General features: G+C 25.4%; 1 protein-coding gene across 1 annotated transcript in view; it reads right to left on the bottom strand.

Annotated features, from left to right (window-relative positions):
* Positions 1-22,994, bottom strand: part of LOC145844802 (ubiquitin carboxyl-terminal hydrolase 22-like) — a 50,161-nt gene extending 27,167 nt beyond the window's left edge. The window contains exons 1-3 of the mRNA XM_082952223.1: positions 22,885-22,994; positions 9,646-9,799; positions 6,899-7,027 (exon numbers count right to left, since the gene is read on the bottom strand). Coding sequence (XP_082808349.1) covers positions 6,899-7,027; positions 9,646-9,799; positions 22,885-22,994 — 393 coding nt within the window. The remainder of the gene's footprint in view (positions 1-6,898; positions 7,028-9,645; positions 9,800-22,884) is intronic.
* Between the last annotated feature and the right edge of the window lie 211 nt (positions 22,995-23,205).

Raw genomic sequence — 23,205 nt, forward strand, 5'->3', positions numbered from 1 at the left:
ATTTGAAAGTTTAGATAATATACTACAAGAAACTAATAAAAGAAAAAAAGTTAATTAAGTCATCAGTAATAACCAGCTATGTAGCAAAAATCCGATACAACTGTATGGAAAAACAAAATTGAAGACTCATTTTCTTGGAATTTTGATAAATTCATTAAAAATCTATCTCCTCCATTTTCAAAGCAAATTACCAAAAGCTTTCACGAAATGTTCCTTTTAATATTGCAAACAATTTGTAGGCAACAAATTTAAAATAAATAATTTTGGCTAATTTTTATTAAAAAAGAAATATAGGAAATTTAACAAAATCTTATTCCTAAAAGTTGCTCAAAATTTGTCAAAAATTAGACTGAGAGAGTTTTTAATAATTGCTCAAAACTTAAGGAGGAGATAGATTTTTACTTAAATATTTTTTTTCACCTTTTTAGTTTAGGCCTTTTAATTTTTAAGAAGTTTATTAAATCCTCTATGTTTTATCGACCTAAATCTCAAAAGTCAATTTAAATTTTCAAAAACAGTAAAAACAGCTTAAAACTTAGTTTTTATGAAAATAATATGATATAATCTAAAAAGTTGATTTAAATGGCCTTAATTTTTTTGTTTATTACATACAAAGTATAATTTTTATTTTTTTATATGTTATTTGTATATCTCATATCACCTTAAAATTATGTTTTCAATAACTGTCTAGATTTACTCAATAACTAAGCAATTCTAAATTTGTTTTATCATATTATAAGAAAATATAGTATTTTATTTCAAAACTTTTATGAAAAACATTAAATAAAAAGAAAACTAGCAATTATTGCTTATATACTTTATGTTGCAAATGGGTAGAAATGCACAAAGGGACACTTTTACACAATAACACTTTTTCAGGGCAACCTTTTTGCACAAAGACACTTTTGCACAGGTTGAATTTTTTTTTTTATTATCTTTATTTATTCATTAGTTTTTTCTTTTTTTTTTTCCTTTCACTGATACCCCTACCTTAACCTTGATAGTTATTTTTTCTTCTATTTTTCTAACTATCACTGTTATCCCTTACTTATACATTAAAACTTTTTTCTTCTTCTTCTTAATTTTTTTGTCTTCAAATCACTATCACCCCTAACCTTTACCATTTGTTTTTTTTTTTTTTTTATTAACATTTTTTATGTGTTTTACTTATTTTTTATTTTTTTATTTTTTTACTATCACTGTTAACCCTAAACATTACCCTTAGTTGATAATTTTTTAACAAAACACTTGTGCAAAAATGACCCTTTGTGCAAATGTTTTGTGCATATTTGACCTAACCCTGTTGCAAATGGTACCTTAGATGTTACAAAAACCTCCTACAACAGTATATTTGGTTATTGTTTTAAACAAATTTATCATCAGAATTAAAAAGATGGTTGCTAAAGGTTTTTTCAATATTTTTCCAAGTTTTCAAACTTCTTCAAGATTTTTAAAAATACACTATTTTTTGTCCATTTTTAGTATAAAAATAACTTAAAGGTAAAACACTCTTAAATTGTACAAAAATATTGTAAAGATACTGCAGTGCTACTCTAAATGTGTTTTATAATTTTAAAAAATTCGAAATTAAACTAAAATGTTTGGTATATGATAAAACTTTTGTACCTAATTAAAATTTTATCAGTTTACTTGAAAAAATGTTTAGGATTCCAGGTTATTAAGTGATTTAGTACTTTTACAGGATTCCAAGTTTTCTGGTAACCCTACATATATTTATAGTAGTAATAGAAATCCTTTGATTAAAATAAAAATTATATCATACATGATTATCATACCATTTCAGCTATTAAAAAATAATAGTTTCAAATTTAATGGCAGGGGAACATTTGGCATTGCTGAGGACGGTCAAAATCTTTTAAACTAAATTAGTAGTCAAATTTTTTGTACAATTTTTTTTTTCATTTTTAAACGACAATAAAAAACAATACAAATTTATATTAAACTATATAATCATTTTATCAGTTGTTGACAAACTTTTAGGTAATAACACAGCCCCTTTTATTTTCTATAGAAATTAAATTGAAAACTTTAAAAATAAAACTTTTTACAAATCACAAATTTTGATTTAGGTATCAATTATTTTACTTTTTAGTAACTTATTTAAACTAGCTGTGGTAGTAAAAAAATACTTAGTAAAAATTAGTATAAATATAAATATAATAATTCAGTAACTTTTTTAATTAAAATTGAACAAGTAAAATGTACTTTTTGCTTATACTTATCTTTCAAAAAAAACCTATGTAAATAATAAAACTTGCATATCTTAGGAAGTTAAAAAAACTATATAACAGATTTCTATAAAGGAAATTAAACTGTACAAACTTAAACAAAAAAAATATAGGTTGGAAAAATATTTCATCAATATAAATATCTTTAAATAAAGCTACGAAATCACCTTTACAGAACAAACTTAGTTTAAAAACTTCTAAACTGTACACTAGTGACTTAACTGTATTTATCGTTTGAAATCTAATAAATTATATTTAGCAAGATAAATAAAAAAATAAATTAAAGAACAAGAGCTTATTTTTAGTTTTGAGGTATAGGACATTTACTTTTTTTAATAAAATAATTTTGATGTTAGAAATACATATCTATTTGGGAACGGAAAATATGCACAAATACACTTTTGCACGAAGGTTCATTTTTACATAAGATTTAAAAATAATAAGAAAATAAAAACATTATAAATAAAAACAGGAAAAAAATGAAAAAACTATCAACCAGTCATAGTAAAAATAATAAAAAATAATAAAATTAAATTATTATTTAAAAAACAAGAAAAAATAATTATTTAAAAAAAAAAGAAAAATATATATTGACCAAGGGTTAGGAGTAACGGTGAGAGTAAAAATAAAATATAAATAACAATTGATAGTTAATAAAAGTTACTAATAAAAATAAACAATTAAAAATATTAATAATTAAAAAAAAAGAAACTAAAGTTACCGACCAAAGGTAAGGGTTAGGGGTAACAAGAATAGTAAAAATAGAAAATTTAAATCATTGAAAAATTAAAATTAATTAAAAATTAATATTAATAAAAAATTTAAAAAAAAATCAACTTGTGCAAAAGTGTCTTTGTGCAAAAATAACCCTTCGTCCAAAAGTGAATTTGTGCAAAAGTGTCCCTTCATGCATATTTGACTCCTACTGATTTTATTTCGTTAGGTACATTGTCAACTTTTAAGCAAGTTAGAATCATACGCTAGAAATAGTAAACAATTGCACGGTTGCCAAAGGTTTTTTATAAAAAATTTTCCAGGTTTTCTGAATTTCTTTTTAAAAACAGTTTTTTAAATGCAATTTTTTTGGTTCATTTTTACTATAAAGTTAAACTTAAGTTAAAAATACTGTCTTCAATAGTGTAATAACATTGAAAACATAGTATAAAACTACTTTAAATATTTTTTAATAAAACAAAAAGTTTAATGATACAATTTTTATAGACTTTTTGTAATTATTCGAAATATTTTTACTTTAAATGTAAAAACTGTTGAAAGTTTCAGATTTTTTAGTTATTTTAGTTCAAAATTCAAGGTTTTTTTCAAAATTTCTCAAATTCCAGGTTTTTCCAGGATTCCAGGTATTTTGGTAACCTCGCAATTAGTAAAATAGTCTGGTTTTCACACAAAAATCAAACTTACTACTTAACAAAGATATTAAATAGTTGTCATAGAAAACTTCAAACGAATTTGTTCACTTTTTTGAATTATGTTATGTTATTGAACTTATTTACAGAATTTTCATGGCTTGCAATACATTTTTGTTTATTTATTTAGTACTTCACTATATTTTAAAGGTTACAACTTTACAATTGATTTTGCTAGAATAGAACAACATGTAACTTTTTTATTGAAATTTTCAAATAATATTCCTCTTTCATTAATAAATTTTCTAAATAAAATTTATAAAAAATTTTTACTATATTTACATAAATCTGTAATTGATAATATATAACGTAAAATCTTAGAACTCTAAAACCTTTTATAAAGATAAAACCATATATTTTCAAATAAAAACTAATACTTTATTTTATAAGCAAATACTAATAATGATTTTTTTTAATAAGTATTTTTAGTTTAGAAAAAAAAAATTTTAATATTTAACGTATTATCGTAAAAAAATATAAACTTTCCAAATAAATTTTTGTAAAAAGAGGTACTTTTTTCTTGAAAATATTTTTAGCAGAAAATAAATAAACACAATAAAGAAATCTTTAAGGCAATTTTAAAACAACTACTTTTTATAGGTTATAAATTTTTTATACCCTAAGATGGCCTAAAAAGTAGAATTTGAGAAAAAAATAATCACTTAATTTTAAAAATAAGTCAAACTAAAAGTTTATTAAAGTATTTAACACATAAATTAAGAATTAAGCTAAAAGATATATCCCTAAAAAGCAGATAAATAACAAATTTTTAAATATTTAGGTTTTATATCAACTTTCTCTGTTAACAAGCTCTGATTTGTGCTTTTCCAGCATTCATTACTTATAGTTAAAATATTGAGAAGCGTTATCAAACAATGCACTGTAGCATTTTAATAGATAAGTAATTGTGTCCTTTTAGGCTGGATGAAACCTCTTCATTTAATTTATTTAAGATTTTTTGTAAACATTTAATTATGAAAAAAAAATTATGTAACCATCGCTGCAATATTTTTTAATCATTTTTAGCTGTAAACAGAAACCAAAACTTAGAGAAAAATAATTTTTGATGGATAACAAGACTCTTTTGTTAACTTTCTGAGCGTATAAAAGATATCTACTAGAATTTGCATACAGGTGTTGTATAAATTGGAGTTGAGAATTAAAGTTATTTGTCTCATAGCTTGAGAAATTGTTTCTCTATGTATGCAAGGTAATGTGTGCATTGGATAAAATACAACCTACAAGACCCTTCTCGCAACCAAAACCTCTGGAAGACAGTGTTTACTTTAAATTGTTTACAACTTAGCTATCAAATTGATGTTTTCTTACACATAAACGGTTGTTAAACAATAAGTTCATAATAATTTTTTATTTAATATCTTTTTAGTTTAAGGTGAAAAACATTCTTAAATAGTATGAAAATAATGAAAATATACTGTAAACCTATTTTAAATGTGCTTTATAAATTATAAAAGTGAAAACTGTATTAAAAAAAGTTATATATATTTTTCGTATCTAAACAAATGTCATCATTTTACATGTAAAAATTATTTGAAATTCCAGGTTTTCCAGGTTTTTTAGTGATTTTTGTTTAAAATTACAAGTTTTTACACTTAAATTGTCAAATTAATGATATTTCCAGGTTATTCTAGTATTCCAGGTTTTTGTGCAGTCCTGATATAAGTAATTTTTATAGTACCATATATAATAATATTTAAATTTGATAATAAAATGTTGTATATGTTATTTAAAGTTGGAGTTCAAAAATTAAGTTACGTATTTGTTATAATTTTTAAACTTTATTTAGTGTTTTTATATAGTAGTGTTTTTCAGAATTAATGGCTTAACAATAATAATACTGGATAGTATAGAACAAATTGTACTATATATACAAATACAACTTTTATGTCTACTAACTTAAAAACCTAAAATTACTTTTATAATTACCAGATAAATTTTGGGAATATATAAGTCTGTTCTTAAAGAATGATTGAATAACCCTTACTCAGGGTGCACTTGTAATGATGTAGTTAAACTCTACACATTTAAGTCTTTATAAGTAAGTGAAAATATCTGCATATTTTCTATAATTACAAAAAAAAATTTGATTTTCATTTTTGAAAACCTAAAGCTCAAGAAATAGATCTTAAGAAAATTTAGATATTTTTAGTAGGACAAACTATAGATTTATAGTAATGGTGATAATTAAGAACCCTTATTTCATTAGCTTTAAGATATCCTGCAGTTAAAACAAAAACTCTTTTAAAGCATACAGTCACATATTTTGGTGTTTATTTACCTTTTCCAGTATATAAAGGTATAAAAAAAATATTTGTCCATATAAATAAAGAGGACTACTAACTTCAATAGTCTTAAATTTAGCTAAACCCTTAAATGTTTAAAATACAATTTTGTTCTGTAATCTACTCTATTAATATAAATGTCTCAGCAATTTCATTTCATTAATAAATCTTATTCACAGATGTTCTTGTGCTAAAACTTTATTTCAACTAACGGCGTTTCACTGTTCTCAAATAAATTTAAGAACAGATCTACGGAGTCTCAAAAAGCTCTAAGAATAGATAGCTAATAGATAGCACAAGAACATCTGTGATATTTATTCCGATAAGCTTAGCTTATCAGGATCTCTAGGATTTAACGCCTTTTAACGTTACATCTTATAAATGTTATTCATTAATTTTTTCAGGTAATCATTGAAATGCATAACAAGAACAAATGTTTTAAACATACAAATTGTTAATTTTTTTAAATCTCATATTTATTTTCTCTATCATTAATTTTTAGTGTTGATAACAGACAAATAAATAAAAAATAATATCCATTTGGATTACTAAAAAAAGATAAAGATTTACATATATAAGTTCTACTAGTTTATACAAAACGTAATAAGTTTAACAAGTTTCTAATAAATTGTTACATTGACTTATAACTGATGTGTTTTTGATGGGAAATTCAAAAACTAAATTTTTTTAAATAAAACAAATTTATTAACACTACCAAACAGACAAATATGAAGTTTTTTTTTCACATATGTTACTCTAAAGCACATCCTAATTAATTATTGCAGTTTATAACAATAAATTAAACTGTATAAATTTTGTTTTTAAGTTTTAAACTCTAATTAAAATATACTCTAATAAGTTTTATGAAATCATTTAAACTTCTAGACAAACAAAACAAAGCAACTTATCAGCAAATTTTTACCTGATAAGCTGGAGAAGAGCTGCAGTAGACCATCCACTGCTGGATCATCACAATGGATTCTATTTGGTTTGATGACTTGTAGTGGTCCAAATGACTACATCTCTGATTACTTACTAACATAACTGTCTTCTGTAACCAAACAACAAATAGTTATAAAATAATCAGTTTTTGTATAAATGAAAAAATAACATATATTGAAACTCATTAAAAATATATTTTTAAAACTTAAATTTATAAAACGTTTTTAACACAAAAATATACAAAAAAGAAGTTTTTCATAGCTAATTTGTCAAACATAATTGTTTTCTGTAATCAAACAATAAAACTTTTTAAATAAATATTTTTTATATAAATATAAAAAGCCATACAAATTCAAACCAAATTTAAAATAAGTCAAAATTTTTAAAAGTTTTGGACACAAAGGTACAAAAAAGAAACATTTTTATAGCAAATTTTCTCCAGATTTTGAAAAATAAGTAAAATCTATATCCTCCAACAATTTTTTGTCAAATTTACAACATTACTTTTGAAAATGCTACTTGTCATGTTATGAATAATTTTATGTTCAAAAAAAAAAAATAAAAGTTAATTTTATTAATTAATATAATTTTTCTTAAAAATCATTTTTTAAAAATCTGAATAAAAAAACTCTATACAAATCTCAGATAGTTTTACAAAGAAAAAACAGAAAAATTTCAAAAACTGCTCAAAGACTATATAAGTAGACAGAATTTTAATAAAATGTCCTTTTTTAGTATAAACCTTTATAAGGAATATGTTAATTTTCAACAACTAATTTCAAATTAAAAAAGATGTTAAAAAAACTAAGGTTAGTTTTAAATATAAAAAATTACAGAAAATTTTGAAAAACTGTTTGCTACGTAACTTATGCCTAAACTTTTTATAAGTTTGTCTAAAACCTGCCTACAAAAGTTAAACTATATTCAGCTGCTACAGATATACAGTTTAGATCTAAATAAAATAAACATTATTTCTAATATAAACATAAAGTATTCGAAACAAAAATTAAATCATACAACTAAAATTAAAAGAAATTTAAGATAGACGAACTAACAATTGAGATCATAAAAAGAGACTATGAAAACAAAAATCTCTTAACTTACATTAGCTTTTCAGTTGAGCTATCTAATTAAGTTAAACTGTAACTGAAATTATTTAGCTACTTTTTAGTTTTTACAAAAGCTTGTTCAAACCTATAAAATTGTGTTTTGAAATGGGTAACTCCCTGTTAGACAACTTTAAAACATTAAGATTTTTTGATAAAAAGACATTGCTAGAAATTAGTTGTAAAATAAATTAGCAAGACTATTATTTATGATTCTTTTAACTCTAAACTATGCTTTTATATGTTTGATAAAAAGACTAAAATTGAACTATTTACATACTTAATAATTAAAAATACAAACTTTAATTAAGTAAAACAATAAAAAAAAGTATTTAAAATTATTTTGAATTATTTTAACGATTTATTACAAAGTATAAAAGCTATTATATCTTTTAAACATCAAACGTCATTTTCTGTTTAATATTTGTTTTGATTAGGCACTTATCATAATGAAAACCTACGCTGTTGTTTCAGTAATTTACACTATCTTGTAAAAACAAAAAAAAAAAGATTTTTAAGTTTTTTATATAAAACTGAAATTATTGGCTAACAATATAAATACAAAAAAAAGTAAAAAATGCAACATCACAGTTTAAAATAATATTTATCTTTAAAATGATAAATTTTTACCAAAGTAAACTTAGAAGAAATTTAAAACAACTTAGTCATGTAAAAGAATCATCGATTAGTTTATTCCAAAAGAAGTATTTACACTTTACAGTAAAACTTATCGAGTTAGATTGTTATACTGTGTTATTTTTACGAATTAGATTACTTAGTTATTTTTTTATTAAATTTATTAAGTATGTTTTTGAACCTTTTTTAAATTTTTGTAAAAAAAAACAACTTCTTAACTACAAAACTAAGTTTATAACAGTTGTTAAAACAAGTTTTTTACAGTTAAATGAGATACAAGGGTAACAACATGTCAGTTTCGTTTTAGAGACCTATATAAATGTAAAACTTTTAACATTATTCGTATTTTGTTAAAATAAACTACTACTTGTCCAAGACAGGACGTTAATAGGTATCCATGGTGTATAACTCAATAACCAAAGGTTATTCTTTCACCAGATCCCAGGACAATAATTTTTTTATCATTCTATAAACTTAAACAATGTATCTATATATTACTGATCACATTTTAAATTAAAAAACAAGTATATATTATAGTAGTCCTGGACATGAGATTAAACTATTCTAGTGCATGACTTGATAACTGAAAGGTTTTTTTCGTGCACCAGGTCCTTGGACCAAACTTTTTGAAGGTTTTTTGTCGTTCAATAAACATTATATATTTTAGTAATTAAAGAAATAAAAATTAAGTTTCATTACAACATTGAATAGGTAGAAGTAAAATTAATTGATGTAAAGTTTTCAATATTCTTAATGATTTTAACCAAACATAATACGTTAATAACCCAATAAAGTTATGCAAGTTCTGAATGTTTTAAATGATTATTAAAAACAGTAACTAATAAGGTTTCTTAACTGAACTTTAATTTTAATTTCATATATAAATGGACTGTATTATAGGATATACTAACAGTTACCACCCGCGCACAATTCCGACCCACACGGTTCCCACCCAAATCAAATCCCACTCAAATCAATTCCAAACCGAATTATTTCCCACCCGAATCAATTCCAACCAAATCATTTCCAAACCCAAATCATTTTCCACTCGCTCCATTCCCACCTGAATCAATTCCCACCTAATCAATTCCCACCCGATCAATTCCAACCTGACCAATTTCCACCCGATCACTTCCCACCTGAATCAATTCTTGATTAATTATCAAATTTGAATTAATTTATTGTTGTACAAGTTAAAAATTTTAATACGAAAAGATCTCACATAAGATTTAGTCTTTAACGACTTAAAAATTTTAATACGAAAGAAACTCAAATTTGAATTTTAGTTTTTATTTTTCATAAAAACAACCAAAGAATAAATTTAGTTATGTACAGCATAATTCTTTAAACTGAAGTTTTAAAAAAATGTTATTTTTATTTTTTCTTCCTGATTCATATTAATGTAGGTTTTCTTTGTTGATTTTACACTTTTAAATAACTACGGCTCGCGGGCGGCAGAAAATTGGCCTCTTACTTGTAAAAAGCTTTTATGGCTAGTAAAATTAAATCAAGACTTTATATAAAACACATTTTAGTTTTTAGTATCTTTAGTTTCTTTATAATGGTAACTGGTTTATGTCCAACTAAATCTACTTTTGTACGAGTTAGAACAATTGAAAATCAATTAATTTTTAGAATTTTTATACATTAAAACAATAAATTTATTTAGTACTGTACAACATAGTTTTCTTTAATGAAAGTTATGGAACTCTAAATTGATACTAATGCTTATTTTATTATACTTTTAATCTAAATTACTTTTGTTCTTTGATTACTAAGTACATTTAAAAATAATTACGGCCGGCAAGCAGCTTTGGCCAGTTTCTTGTAAAAAGGTTTTGTAGCTACTTACATAAAATCCAGACAAGGTTTTAAGCGAACTTAAATTTTTAGTATCTGAACTATTTTTTAGAATAAAATCTTTTATGGTATTGATTTGTGTCCGATTAAATCTATTTTTATAACAAGTATAGAAATTCAAATTGTACGGAATAATGTTCTTAAGCGGAAGTTTTCTAAACTGAAAGTTTTTTATTGCTTCATATTTCTGGTGTAAAACAGTATTTATTTTTTTGATTTAACATCAATTTTTAATTATTGATGCCCACGATTAGCTTCCGTAAGTGTTCCTGCATTGTGTCTCGTTTTCAGTGCAGCTTCTTGTTGGAATGAAATTTTCATATTCTGTAAAAATATGGCGAGACTTGGTGCAATTTAAGTTATCACTTTGTGTTCTTTTAAATGTTTGTTTTTATGGTATAATAAAACTTATTTTTATAAAATATAATATAAACAAAGACGAAAATTAAAAACTTATCTTAGTGTTGTTACAAGAATATAAAAATATAGATTGTTCTAGCAATTATTTATCGATAATATTATACTTAAATTAGAATACATAAAAATTTTTAGGTACTTGGATTTGGGTAGTACTCAAATAAACAGTACTTAAAGTCATCATCTTTTTGTGTTGTTAAATAACTTTTGATCAACAAAGTGAAAACTATTGAAAAAAGAAAAAAATAGTAGGACATGAAAATTTTAATTTCGAGTTTGTTTCTAATATATGTTTAAAAATATAAAACCTGCAGAATATTTAAATAGTTCTAGGATACTATACAACATAAAATACTTAATCTATAACTTTTTGGTAATGAAAATAATACATAATATACATTATTATATGTCTTGAACTTTTGCTTATACAAGTAATTGCTTTTACCATTGGTATAGTTAAAAAGCTTTGTAAAGTATGCTAAAATTTATAAAAATATAATTTTTAAAATTTTTCTTTTTCTTTAAGAAATACAACTAATCAAAGACTTTAACTATATTGTTATTTTCCTCTAAATGAATTTATATTGAAATTGTAGTACTTAATAAATATTAAACAAGTTACATAAAAATAAAAACAAATTAACAATATTAAAAGAAAAAAAAACATTTTTAAGTTGTTTTGTTTGTTGATAAAACTATCTCTACTTAATTTTAATCATGTTAACCAGGGGTCAACAGCCTTTGATAGTGGGGGTAAGTTTTCTAAAAAATATTTTGCGAGCATATTAAATGAAAAAAGTCTGATACTTTTAGTATAAAAAGTTGAGCAAAACTTTTTGGCCTGAAACATGCATATTCAGAAACTTTTGGCAGACTTGGCCGCAGTCAGTTTGACAACCTCTGAACCAAAACATAATGACTTTTTTTAAAACTATTACGTGCATTGTAATAATGACCTACTAACAGTATTAAATGTTTTAACCGTAAATTAAAGTCATTAAACAAGTAGAAACAATCCTGAAATACGTTTTTAAAGGTTTAACTTAATCTTAATTATAAAAAAATAAAGTTGTAGCTTGGACTAGTTTTTCTCTAAAACAATTTTTATTTGTCAACCAATTTACATAAAACTCGATGATTAAGCTTTATACAAAATAAAAAGTAAAACATATAGACATATAGCTTTTAGTAGAATCAAATGTAATCAACATTGTTAGATCCGGCGTTAATAACTTACTGACAAAAATCCAAAGTATAGCAAAACTATTATTGAAAACGATACTTGAAATAAAGACGGAAACGTTTAAAGATAAATTACTCCAGTTTACAACCTAAGTTATGTAAGCGGACCTATTTAAATTATAACGTTTCCTTATTTAGTCTAACTGCTTTGTTACAGTTTGATAAATATTTGCTATTTGTTGATTAGTCATTCATTTTTGTTACAATAAAAAGTCCTGTTTGGTTTGTACAGTTTTGAATATAAAACAACTCAAAGGTTTAGTTTAAAAGGAAATCTTTTTTAAGCTTAAACACGTGACATAAACAAACAAATTTAACATGTACATTTTGAGCTAAACTTTGTTGATGTTTTAACTAAAAAAAATAATGTTTAATTAACGAATTACTATATCAAACAACCTCATAAAGTTTTGAAAGCGTTTAAAAAACTTAGACTTTTTGTATAACATAAACTTTAGAAATTGCTGTTTCAATATATTTTTTTTCATAATAGTAGTCTAGCATAGCGTATGAATTTGAATGAAGTAATTTTATTCAACAAAATAAGTCAAATAAGTTTTTTCTCAGAAACGTAAATGTTTAATTGTTTTAATCATTGCACGGTTTTTGACAATAGTAAACAACCTTAATTTACCTAAAAGAGCTTATAGTTCTAATATCATTTGCAATTTTATATAATATTTTTTTTTAATAAATCTCTATACTTAAAGCTTTGTGAACCGTGTCTTCGGTTCTTTGTCGAAAGTTAAACTAAGTGTAAAAATTTTTGCTAAATGTTAAAGTTTTAAATATATTATATCATAACTATACAAAGTTATAAAAGATAAACTTTTTAAAAAGCATCGAACATACGATTCAAAAAGCTTTAAGTATGCAATATATTAAAATAAAAAGTTTAATTAAAAAATTTTTTTATTTAGCTTATATTTTTTATAATCAGATAATTTTGTAATTAGTCTTAGATTATAGTATTCTATATTTATTTATATACAGAAAAAAAGGCTGTATAGAAATATGTGAACGGCTTAAGTATACAAGTAGACATTATAGATTTAATACCTTCATTGTTTGTATTCAGAGACTTTACCACTAAAGAAGATATTCTATATGGAGTTTTGTTGTGAAGCTTTCAAACTAGTTTGTAACAATTGTCTGATGTTAAATTAAAAAACATCAAAAATATTAATAAACGCATGTAGAATCTGTTTTAAACGTAATTTGAGTTTTGTATTCGGCTATAGATCAAAAGTTTTAAAATATGACTTAAAATACTGTGGTCGAAACTTACACTGTAAGAAAATCCGATGAAGGCCTTTTAAATTTGTTTTAGCCAATGTTTATTTCTGCCATTATCAACAAAGTTGAGTTGTTCGCGCCATCAACAATAAACATTGAACTTCACTTGACGACAAAAAAAAAACAGCATCCAATGTTGTCTCAAATGCTGTTGTTGTTGGTTGTGTGGAGAAGTTCATTATTTATTGATTTTGTTTTAGTAAATTGATCTAAATATTTACGTAAGAAAATAAATAAAAATGAATAAAAACAGAATAACGCACAACTTATATTTTTTAGCTGTTTGTTACAATGGTATAAAGTTAGTTATGTTCACGACTAGCTTAATATTAAACAAAAAGAGTTTTAAGCTTTATAATTACTTACTTTCTGTTACTTTTCTTTGATACCTTGTTATTCAGAAATACTGTGTTTGTTTAATGGATTATAACTACTAATACATTTCAATAATTATAGCTGGTTTAATTGGTAAAGAATTAGATTTTTGTTTTACATGACTTTTTTGTCAATTATAATTTTCAATATTACTAAACTTATTTTATGCAAGTGATGAGTTTGCGTAAAAGCGAAAGGAACTTGTAATAATATAAAAAAAAATCTTAGGCAAAATAATCATAAACTTATATCTTCTAGTATATTTTGTTACATAAATACTTAACTTGTAAGTATGACTAGCGATAGTTAAAACGAGCATAAAGTTAATTTTATAGACAAATTTATAAATTTTTCAAAAAACATAAAACTTTAATGTCAATTATTTTCCTTATCTTAGAAGCTATCTAAAAAATTTTTTTTTAATCTTAGAGAACGCACCTTTGTCTTTATTTAAGAAAAAAAAAATTTGGTTTAGGGTTTGAATTATTTCATGGGGTCCCTCCAAAAATAAAGGGTTTTTTTTTTCTTTTTTTCATTCAAATTGCATTATAACCAAAAATAATTATTTTTTTTAAATATTTTTTTTTTGATTTCCCTTAGTTTGCATGTTATTTAAACTCTTAAACAGTTATTTTATAAATAATGTTAATATCTTTTACGATTTGGCCCCAAAATAAAATTATGTAAATTACACTATCATTTGCCTTGGTCGTTTCCTAGATAAAAAATTGATAAAAGGAAAAAAACAATTAATAAGAATGTGAATTACAACAAATTTAATTAAATTATTATAGTTTGGTATTTTACTAGTAAAAAGTTACCCTTGTTACTAAAGTTTAATACAGATCAAGCTAAAAGTATACTTGTTATTCAGAGAAACATTTTTTTAAGTCTTAGCTTTAACAACTAAACTTCATGTATTTTATATTTACCAAAGAAAAAGCTTAATATTTTTATATCTATGAAGATTATTTTTTCAAAACAATATGTTACATCATTTATGTGAAATGGAAGATACTTAAAATAAATTTTACACTGCGCAAAATTGCGTACCGAACCGGCAGTGCGTACCTAGGAAATTTTGGTTTCTAATTACCTATGTTTAGTCTAATACAAACATGTTAAAAACTACTAGAGCTTAAATGTAATTACTTAAACAAAATCCCACGAAATAAAAACCTTCATAATAAAAACAAAAAATATTTGCTGAAAATCTATTAGAAGTCTTAAGTATTTATTTGTTATATGTATTTATATTTATATTAAACCTATAAAATTTCTTTATCTATCTTATATTTCATAAACGTTAGAAATTTACTAAGTACACATATAATTATTTACTAATTTATAAAAAAACAAAAATTTATCAAAACTTCGACCATGCTTTTATTAACCTGCGTTTATTCAAAAAAGCTAGTTTAGGGTTATAAAACTTTTCTTCTGCTTACTTAATATTTAGTATTTTTTTCTTTTTTTTTACATTTATGTTGCAATCATGTGGTAAGTAAATGTAAACTGTACGGTTTATTATGTTTTTTATCCAAGTTTTATTAAACCTTTTTGTTTTAATCATTTGATACTTAAATGTCAATTACACTAACAACTTTTATGTTTATCTAAAACTTGTATAACTTTATAAATATTTTTATTCCAATGTTTTAATTATGACAAATGTAAATTTAAATTGCACTGTTCGTTATTTTCGTTAAATAAACTGTAATATGTTTGTTTAAAATACTTAATTTTATCTAAAACTTCTTAGTTCATAACTTATTTTCTGGTTCATAAGGTTTTAATTTATTTAATTTTTTACAGTATAATCTCTTTTGAAATATAATACTTTTGTATTACTACGTTCTTTTTAAAAGTAATCATGTTGATCAAAGCGTTTTTAGGCTAAAAAGTGCGTACCATACTGGCAATTCGTACCTAGGAAGTGCGTACCTAGTTGATAGATTACCGTATATTGAACTTGACTTAAAATCAAAATTTATCTTTCTAATAAACTTTACTTATTAAATTATTAACGAGTTAGAATTATTGCGTAAATTATTGATTTGATTAAACGAATAACATATAAAAAGGTTGAAAGTGATTTGATTTGGAGTTGATTCGAGTTCGAACTGATTTGTGTGGCAATTGATTCGGGGGGGGAATTAATTCTGCTGGGAATTTCGGGTGGAAATTGGTTCGGATAAAAATTGATTCGGGTGGGAATTGAGCGGGTGGGAAATGATTTGGGTGGGAATTGATCGGGTGGGAATTGTACGCGAGTTGGAACAGAACGGTTCCGGTATTTAAAATCATTTCAGTAATATATTTTAAGATATATTTTATAGATAGTCATTTACAATGCTTCTTCTTATTTTACACTCCAGTTTTGATTGTTGTTTTTTACTTAGTTTCTTTAGCGTGTTTGTATATGACAATTTCGACCAGAAATATCAGTAAAAATTTCCCACATTCTGCACGGGAGCGGGTCAGAATGACACAGCGACAAAATGACACGGTCGTCAAACAGACACGGTGCGTCACTTTGGCACAGCGACAAAATGACACGGTGCGTCACCTTGGCACGGAGGGTCACTTTGGCACGGCGACAAAATGAAACGGTGCATCACTTTGGCACAGCGACAAAATGACACGGTGCGTCACTTTGGCACGGAGGGTCACTTTGGCACGGCGACAAAATGACACGGTGCGTCACTTTGGCACGGCGACAAAATGACACGGTGCGTCACTTTGGCACAGCGACAAAACGACACGATGCGTCACTTTGGCACAGCGATAAAATGACACGGTGCGTCACTTTGGCACAGCAACAAAACGACACGGTGTGTCACTTTGGCACGGAGAGTCACTTTGACACAGCGAAAAAACGACACGGTGCATCACTTTGGCACGGAAGGTCACTTTTGCGCAGCGACAAAATGACACGGAGGGTCACTTTAGCACAGCAACAAAATGACACGGTGGCTAATAAGGGAAGGAACGATTTGTTGGGAAACTTCAATCTTCATTGGTATGGACAACAATCTTATTTTTCTAGAAAACTTTTCGGTTTCCTGTCTTTTAACCGGTTTTGTAGAATCAGCAACAATCACATTGATTAACTTTAAAAACAAAGACCGCAGGAATTTTAGATTGTGACTTCATAAAATAAAGTGAAACACGTAATGTTTATACCTTCTATTGTCCATCGTCGTACTTATAAACAATATACTCACTTTTAAGCAGTAGCAAGGTGTTAGGTGTGCTTAATAAACGACAAATAATTATTTGTATCAAACAATGTGTACAAAGATGCGAAAGCAGCAACTTTTTTAAGAAAATACGACTGCCAAAATTAAAGGAAATTTATTTTTGATTTCTTATAAATGGAAAAACTTAAACAAAGTTTAGTACTAGAATTTGAAACGAGTAATAAAAATTAGAAAATGACTTGCCAATTTACGACTAGAAAGATAAAAACTCATATAAAGATATTTTTAAACTTCAGCAACATTCTGATTTAAAAAATACAATCTACATTTTAGATCAATCATTCAGCACATCAAAACAATAAACTAGTAGATGTAAATACAGAGGAAAATTTGTTTTATAAACTAAAACTCAGACGTTATCGAAAACAACGTTTCTGCTGCTGTAATTCTAAATTCTAATGCGGTTCTTATTTTACGTTTTTATGCTTAAAAAAATTAGTACTTGCGCTCTTTTGGCGACTTAATAGGTTGCAATTTTGAACTAAAATACTGCGTTCCCTAACGACCTACGTTAGTAGCAACATCTTCAAAAAATCATTGTGCACTTGACTTAAAAAATCGAAATTTTGCGCCTCTATGCGACTTATGTTAGTTGCAACATATATCGTGCACTTAGAAGTAGAAACATAACGCTTTTTCTAAATAAAATTGTGCACCTAAGCACTAAAAATGCATAAATAAAAGTATAGGTACAAATAACTGCAAAAAATTAGTTTTTTTAGCAAGACATTCCCTACATCAAGCATCTCTTTAAATAAAACTCAATAAACCACTAATACACACTTGTATTACAATTGTAGACTTGCTTTAACAAAATACAATTTTTCTTACTATTATAATCGTAAAACTTCGCAAAATAAAACATTATCGCAATTGACATTATCAAGATTTTAAACTCGTTAAAATATTGATTAGTAATTATCTAAATTATTTTCTCGCTTCGTTTTTTAATGTATTAGGCGTCTGATTCCTATTAGAATATTCCTAAAGCTCAGGCAACTCGTGGTCTCCAATGTATCAATACAGATACTGGAGACCACGGGTTGCCCATGATAATTAGGTAAATAGAACATCGCTTTCACCAATTACTCCCAATTGCCCCATACTTTCAAAATGTTGTCTATTTTATATCAAAAGTAATTTTTTTTTTTTTAATACTTTTTCATCAAAAAGAAATTAACTCCTAATTAATAAACAATATTGTTTTAAAATTAATAAAAAAAATTTTAGAATTCCTAGAAAATGTATTTATTTTTACAAAAAACTCCTTTTTTTTATCGCAAGATTAAAAATAGATAATTAAATATTACTTTCATAACAGAGTTAAGACAAAACCGAGTTTTTAAAAACTTTTTAATAAAACTCAAGAATATAAAGTAGCAGAAATGTTTTACAAGCAAATTAAAATCTGCTTTTACTGTATTATTATGAAATTTATTTACTGATTTTGTATTAAATATAAATGCTATTAAGTTCCTTATATGCAATAAAATACTATAATATCTGTCATACTCTAAGTTTAATTTTTTATATTTTAGACTAAAAAGTTTTGTAAAAATAAAAAAGACTTTTAGTTTTAACTTTAATAGAATGGCTGCAGCTTTAATTAGAAGGCTGCAGCAGCAATGTTGTATGTATAACCTCTAGTGATTAATTTTTTTTAAAGTGATAAATATATAAATGCGCATGAATAGTTGCATCAGACTCTTAATTTTTTCTCAACTGTTCATAATACTATTTTTAACTTTTTCATAAATTTAGGCTCCAGGACCGTTTATTTTAATTATTTCTTTTACACAAGTTTATTATACATTTTCAATACAGAGTTATAAGTAAACATCCTAACTTATAAACTTTTGTTGAATATAAATATATATACATATTTATTATAAATGGCTAGTTACTACAAAAGCATCTGTATTTTAAAAAACTAGAGTTAAAACACGCATGACTTATTCTTACTACGATAACTCTGTATTAAATTAAGTCTTAGTTATTTTTTATAACAATTCCTGATAATAATTAATAAAACGTTTAAATAAGGATACTAAATTTGTTCATTACATAAATATGAAATGTCGTGAAACGTAAAAAATAAAACTTAAGAATATTTTTGTTTTTATACTATGACTTAAATTTTAAAGCAATGTATCATATATAGTTTCAAATGCATCAAGCTACTATAATTTGGAAAAAATATAATAAATCGTTGGTTTAACTAATTACTATAAAAATTTTACATTTAAAATTTATATTACTGAAGAAGTTTAGTTTTGCTTATAAGTTTGTTAATCAATGCTATAGTGACGCACCGTGTCATTTTGTCGCTGTGCTAAAGTGACGCATCGTGTCATTTTGTCGCTGTGCCAAAGTGACGCACCGTGTCATTTTGTCGCTGTGCCAAAGTGACTCTCCGTGCCAAAGTGACTCTCCGTGCCAAAGTGACGCACCGTGTCGTTTTGTCGCTGTGCCAAAGTGACCCTCTGTGCCAAAGTGACGCACCGTGTCATTTTGTCGCCGTGCCAAAGTGACCCTCCGTGCTAAAGTGACGCACCGTGTCATTTTGTCGCTGTGCCAAAGTGACGCATCGTGTCATTTTGTCGCCGTGCCAAAGTGACGCACCGTGCCAGAGTGACGCACCGTGTCATTGTGTCGCTGTGCCAAAGTGACGCACTGTGTCATTTTGTCGCCGTGCCTAAGTGACCCTCTGTGTCGAAGTGACGCACCGTGCCAAAGTGACGCACCGTGTCATTATGTCGCTGTGTCATTCTGACACCCACCCTTCTGCACAGCCATGTGGTTTTTATCCCAACTGAACTCTGAAATATTAAACTTCCTTTCTGTGAATTTTTTTTTATGCAAATATCACATTATTTACCTTTAAATTTGTTGTGATTCAACATATTTTGTTTTAAATTACAGAAAACTTGTGAGAAAAAAAAAACTTTTTCTCACATCTTTCACATTGAAAATTTACAATACCTTTATGTACTAACATATGTTTACATGTTTTTATAAAACAATTTATTTTGTAATAGACACCACATGTATTTAGTTATTATTTTTTATTACTTACCAAAAATTTCTTATTAACTATTGCTAATATACTGTTTATGGAACGACAAAATAAAGCGCTCAGAATATTTTATCCTAAGACGTGGTGCACAAAAAAAACATTTCGATTATCAAGTCACACACTATTATTATTAACTATAATATTAAAGTCATTGTTATTTTTCAAACTTTATAGTACATCATTTTTGAAACATTACTTATTTAGTACATCAAATACAGTAGTTTAAACTTTTATATTTTACAGTTATTGGAGTTGTGGCCAAAATAAAATTCTTGCTGTTTCTTGTTACATGCTACTTACTGGTATGTAACTATTGTTATGGTGTTTCTTATAATAGTGATGTAAGTTTTTATCTTAAATTATCTAAATTATGTGAAGTAACTTAATTAAATTATATAAATTGTAGTTTTTATGACATGCGTTTATGTTTTGCCTGTAAACCCCTTTGTAGTGATGTACGCTAGTTCAAATAGTTCTTAAATAAATTTTTTTTAGATGGATCAACAGTTTGAAATCGTGAATCAAAGTTTGTTATCTTTATTAGTTTGTAGAGTGATATCTGTTTATAGAGTTTAAGTAAAAAAACAATACTAAAATAAATGCTAGGCTAGAAATACTATAAGTAGTGATGTTTTTTTTAACATTATTTATCGACACTATGAGGTATAAAATGTTCTCAATTTTTTAATAGAGGTGTTTAAAGCTTGTAAAATGCGCTACTTAAGTTAACAAACCTGTAAGGTAGCGATGACAGTTATGAACCAGCTAATGTTGGTTTGTTATGATGTCATCAGTTTTCACTAGGAATAAGTTTATCATTTATTTGTTTTCGCTTAAGTTTTTTTGTTTATCATAATATTTACCCAATTATTTTATACATAAATTGTAAAAGACTATAAACACTATGTTGAATTTTTGCGTTTTTAGTTTTATTAAAATTGATTTTAGTTTGACTTTCTTGTGCAACTACGTTATTTATTAAACTCACTGAATGTAGTATTGCACATAGTTAGTATTAAAGTACAAATTGAGTACATTATTGAGTTGTTAAAAATGCTGTTGCATCTTCATTTAAACAATTAAACAACAGCTTTAGATTTAATGACATGATGTACAATAAATTCTATTAGCATCAGAAGTAGAAAGGATTCATACAGTGACTATTATGTAAAAGATTATTTATTAAGAAGTAAAATAAAATGTTGATATAAGTTTTAACTTAAGTTTAGATTAAGTCTTTTATTTTTAAATAGTTTTGCAGTATTAAATTATTAATTCTCTATAAAAGACATTCCAACTCGTATTTTCATTGTACTGATACATAATTATCAGTACGATGAAAATACGAGTTGGAATGTCTTTTATAGAGAATTAATAACTTTTGTAACTTGGCAATTATAGTAACTTCAGCTTAATACATGCAAATCCAAATAAAACATTTTAACTAAAAATTTAAGCGGTAAAGAGAAACTTAATGATTTTTTTTATAAATAATCGAACAAAAGTTCTAACATAAATAAAACTTTTTGGCAGGTTATTATTTTTTCTTAACATACTTTCGTATCTCTAAAAAATAGATGCTAGTGTTCAAAATAACCAAGTTTAAGGTCTAACTTTGTTTCAACATTTTCTATAAAAAAGCTTACATAAAAAGTAGATTGTTTAAGATATATTTAGCTGAACATTTTTTTTAATATTTTTTAGTACTGTTGTTTATTTAATTTTTTAAACTTATCTAGTGCTTTAGTCAATACTCTAAAATTTAATCTTTTATAACCTTATTAAAAACTATAAATCGTTATGGTTGTCATTTATGTTTTTAATTCAATAAGTATGTGCAAGACCCATATAATTTTTACATTTGAGATCATGAAGTTTATTAAATTTTCACTACTATATAATAGTGAAAGTGTTTAAAACCAAAAAAAAATGGCTGTTTTAAAATACATAACTTTTTTGACTGCTATAAAAACTTATAACATTTAAAGAACGTAACATTTTTATATTATCCATTTTATTACTTTTTTTTTTACTATAAGCAAACTTTAAGCAAACTTTTGTTTATATTTTTATCTACCAGTTTTTAAAACTTATTAATTATTTATTGCAGTATTCTATTATTTTTTTGTTTGTTAAGTTGTGTTAACATTTTATTGATTTACCACTTAATTTTGTTATTAATTAAAATATGCAATTAAAAATGTTAGATCTAAACTAATTAGTATCTAGAAATTAAAATGATGGAATGAAGGTAGTCTGCCTCTTTTGATTTTGAAAACTGGACAGTTTTTGAAAATTTGACTAAATAAAAATAAAAAATAGTTGAAAAAAACAAAAAAAAATTTCAATGTTAGTATTTTGTAAAAGTCTGAGACAGTGTTTTTTTAATAATTCCTAACCATTTTTTATTTTTATTTAGTCTAATTAGTACCCGGTAGTACTTTTTATTAAACATTAAACTGATCCACATATATTTGAATTCCTAATGCTTAATTGACTACGTAGCGCTTTTTCGACTTGATATCTTTCAGTTATATTGCCTTTTTCTTGCAGAGACTTCTTAATTGAAAACTTTTTTGAAGCAGCAAGGCGAAGAAAAAACTCGTTTCCGCCATCTTCTATGTACTTCGAACAAGACTTACAAAATTAAAGTATCTCATAGTCACATAGTGCTACGACTATACTATGAATTTACCCTTTTTTAAATGTTTCTCCTTTAGAAAGAGGATTTGTAAATGCACATTTGTCAACATGTGGAACCAAAAAATATCTTGGTACTTGGCAGCTTTCTTCGGTATTTTCCATTTCATTGTCGATGTAGATAGTGATTTCAATGCGTGGTTGCATAAAACGACTGTGTTTTGTCACCAAGTTTATGAACACTCGCGTGTCGTTTCATCAACCACCAAATCGTAATGCAAAAAATTTATGTTTTCCTGCGGTTTCGGTGCACGCCAAGCTCTGTTGAACTCTGCGGAAGTTTTATATATATAATTTTTTTTTTTATAAAGTTTAA

The sequence above is a fragment of the Thalia democratica genome, chromosome 9 (assembly GCF_965202585.1).
Source record: "Thalia democratica chromosome 9, ktThaDemo2.hap1.1, whole genome shotgun sequence".
Lineage (NCBI taxonomy): Eukaryota > Metazoa > Chordata > Thaliacea > Salpida > Salpidae > Thalia > Thalia democratica.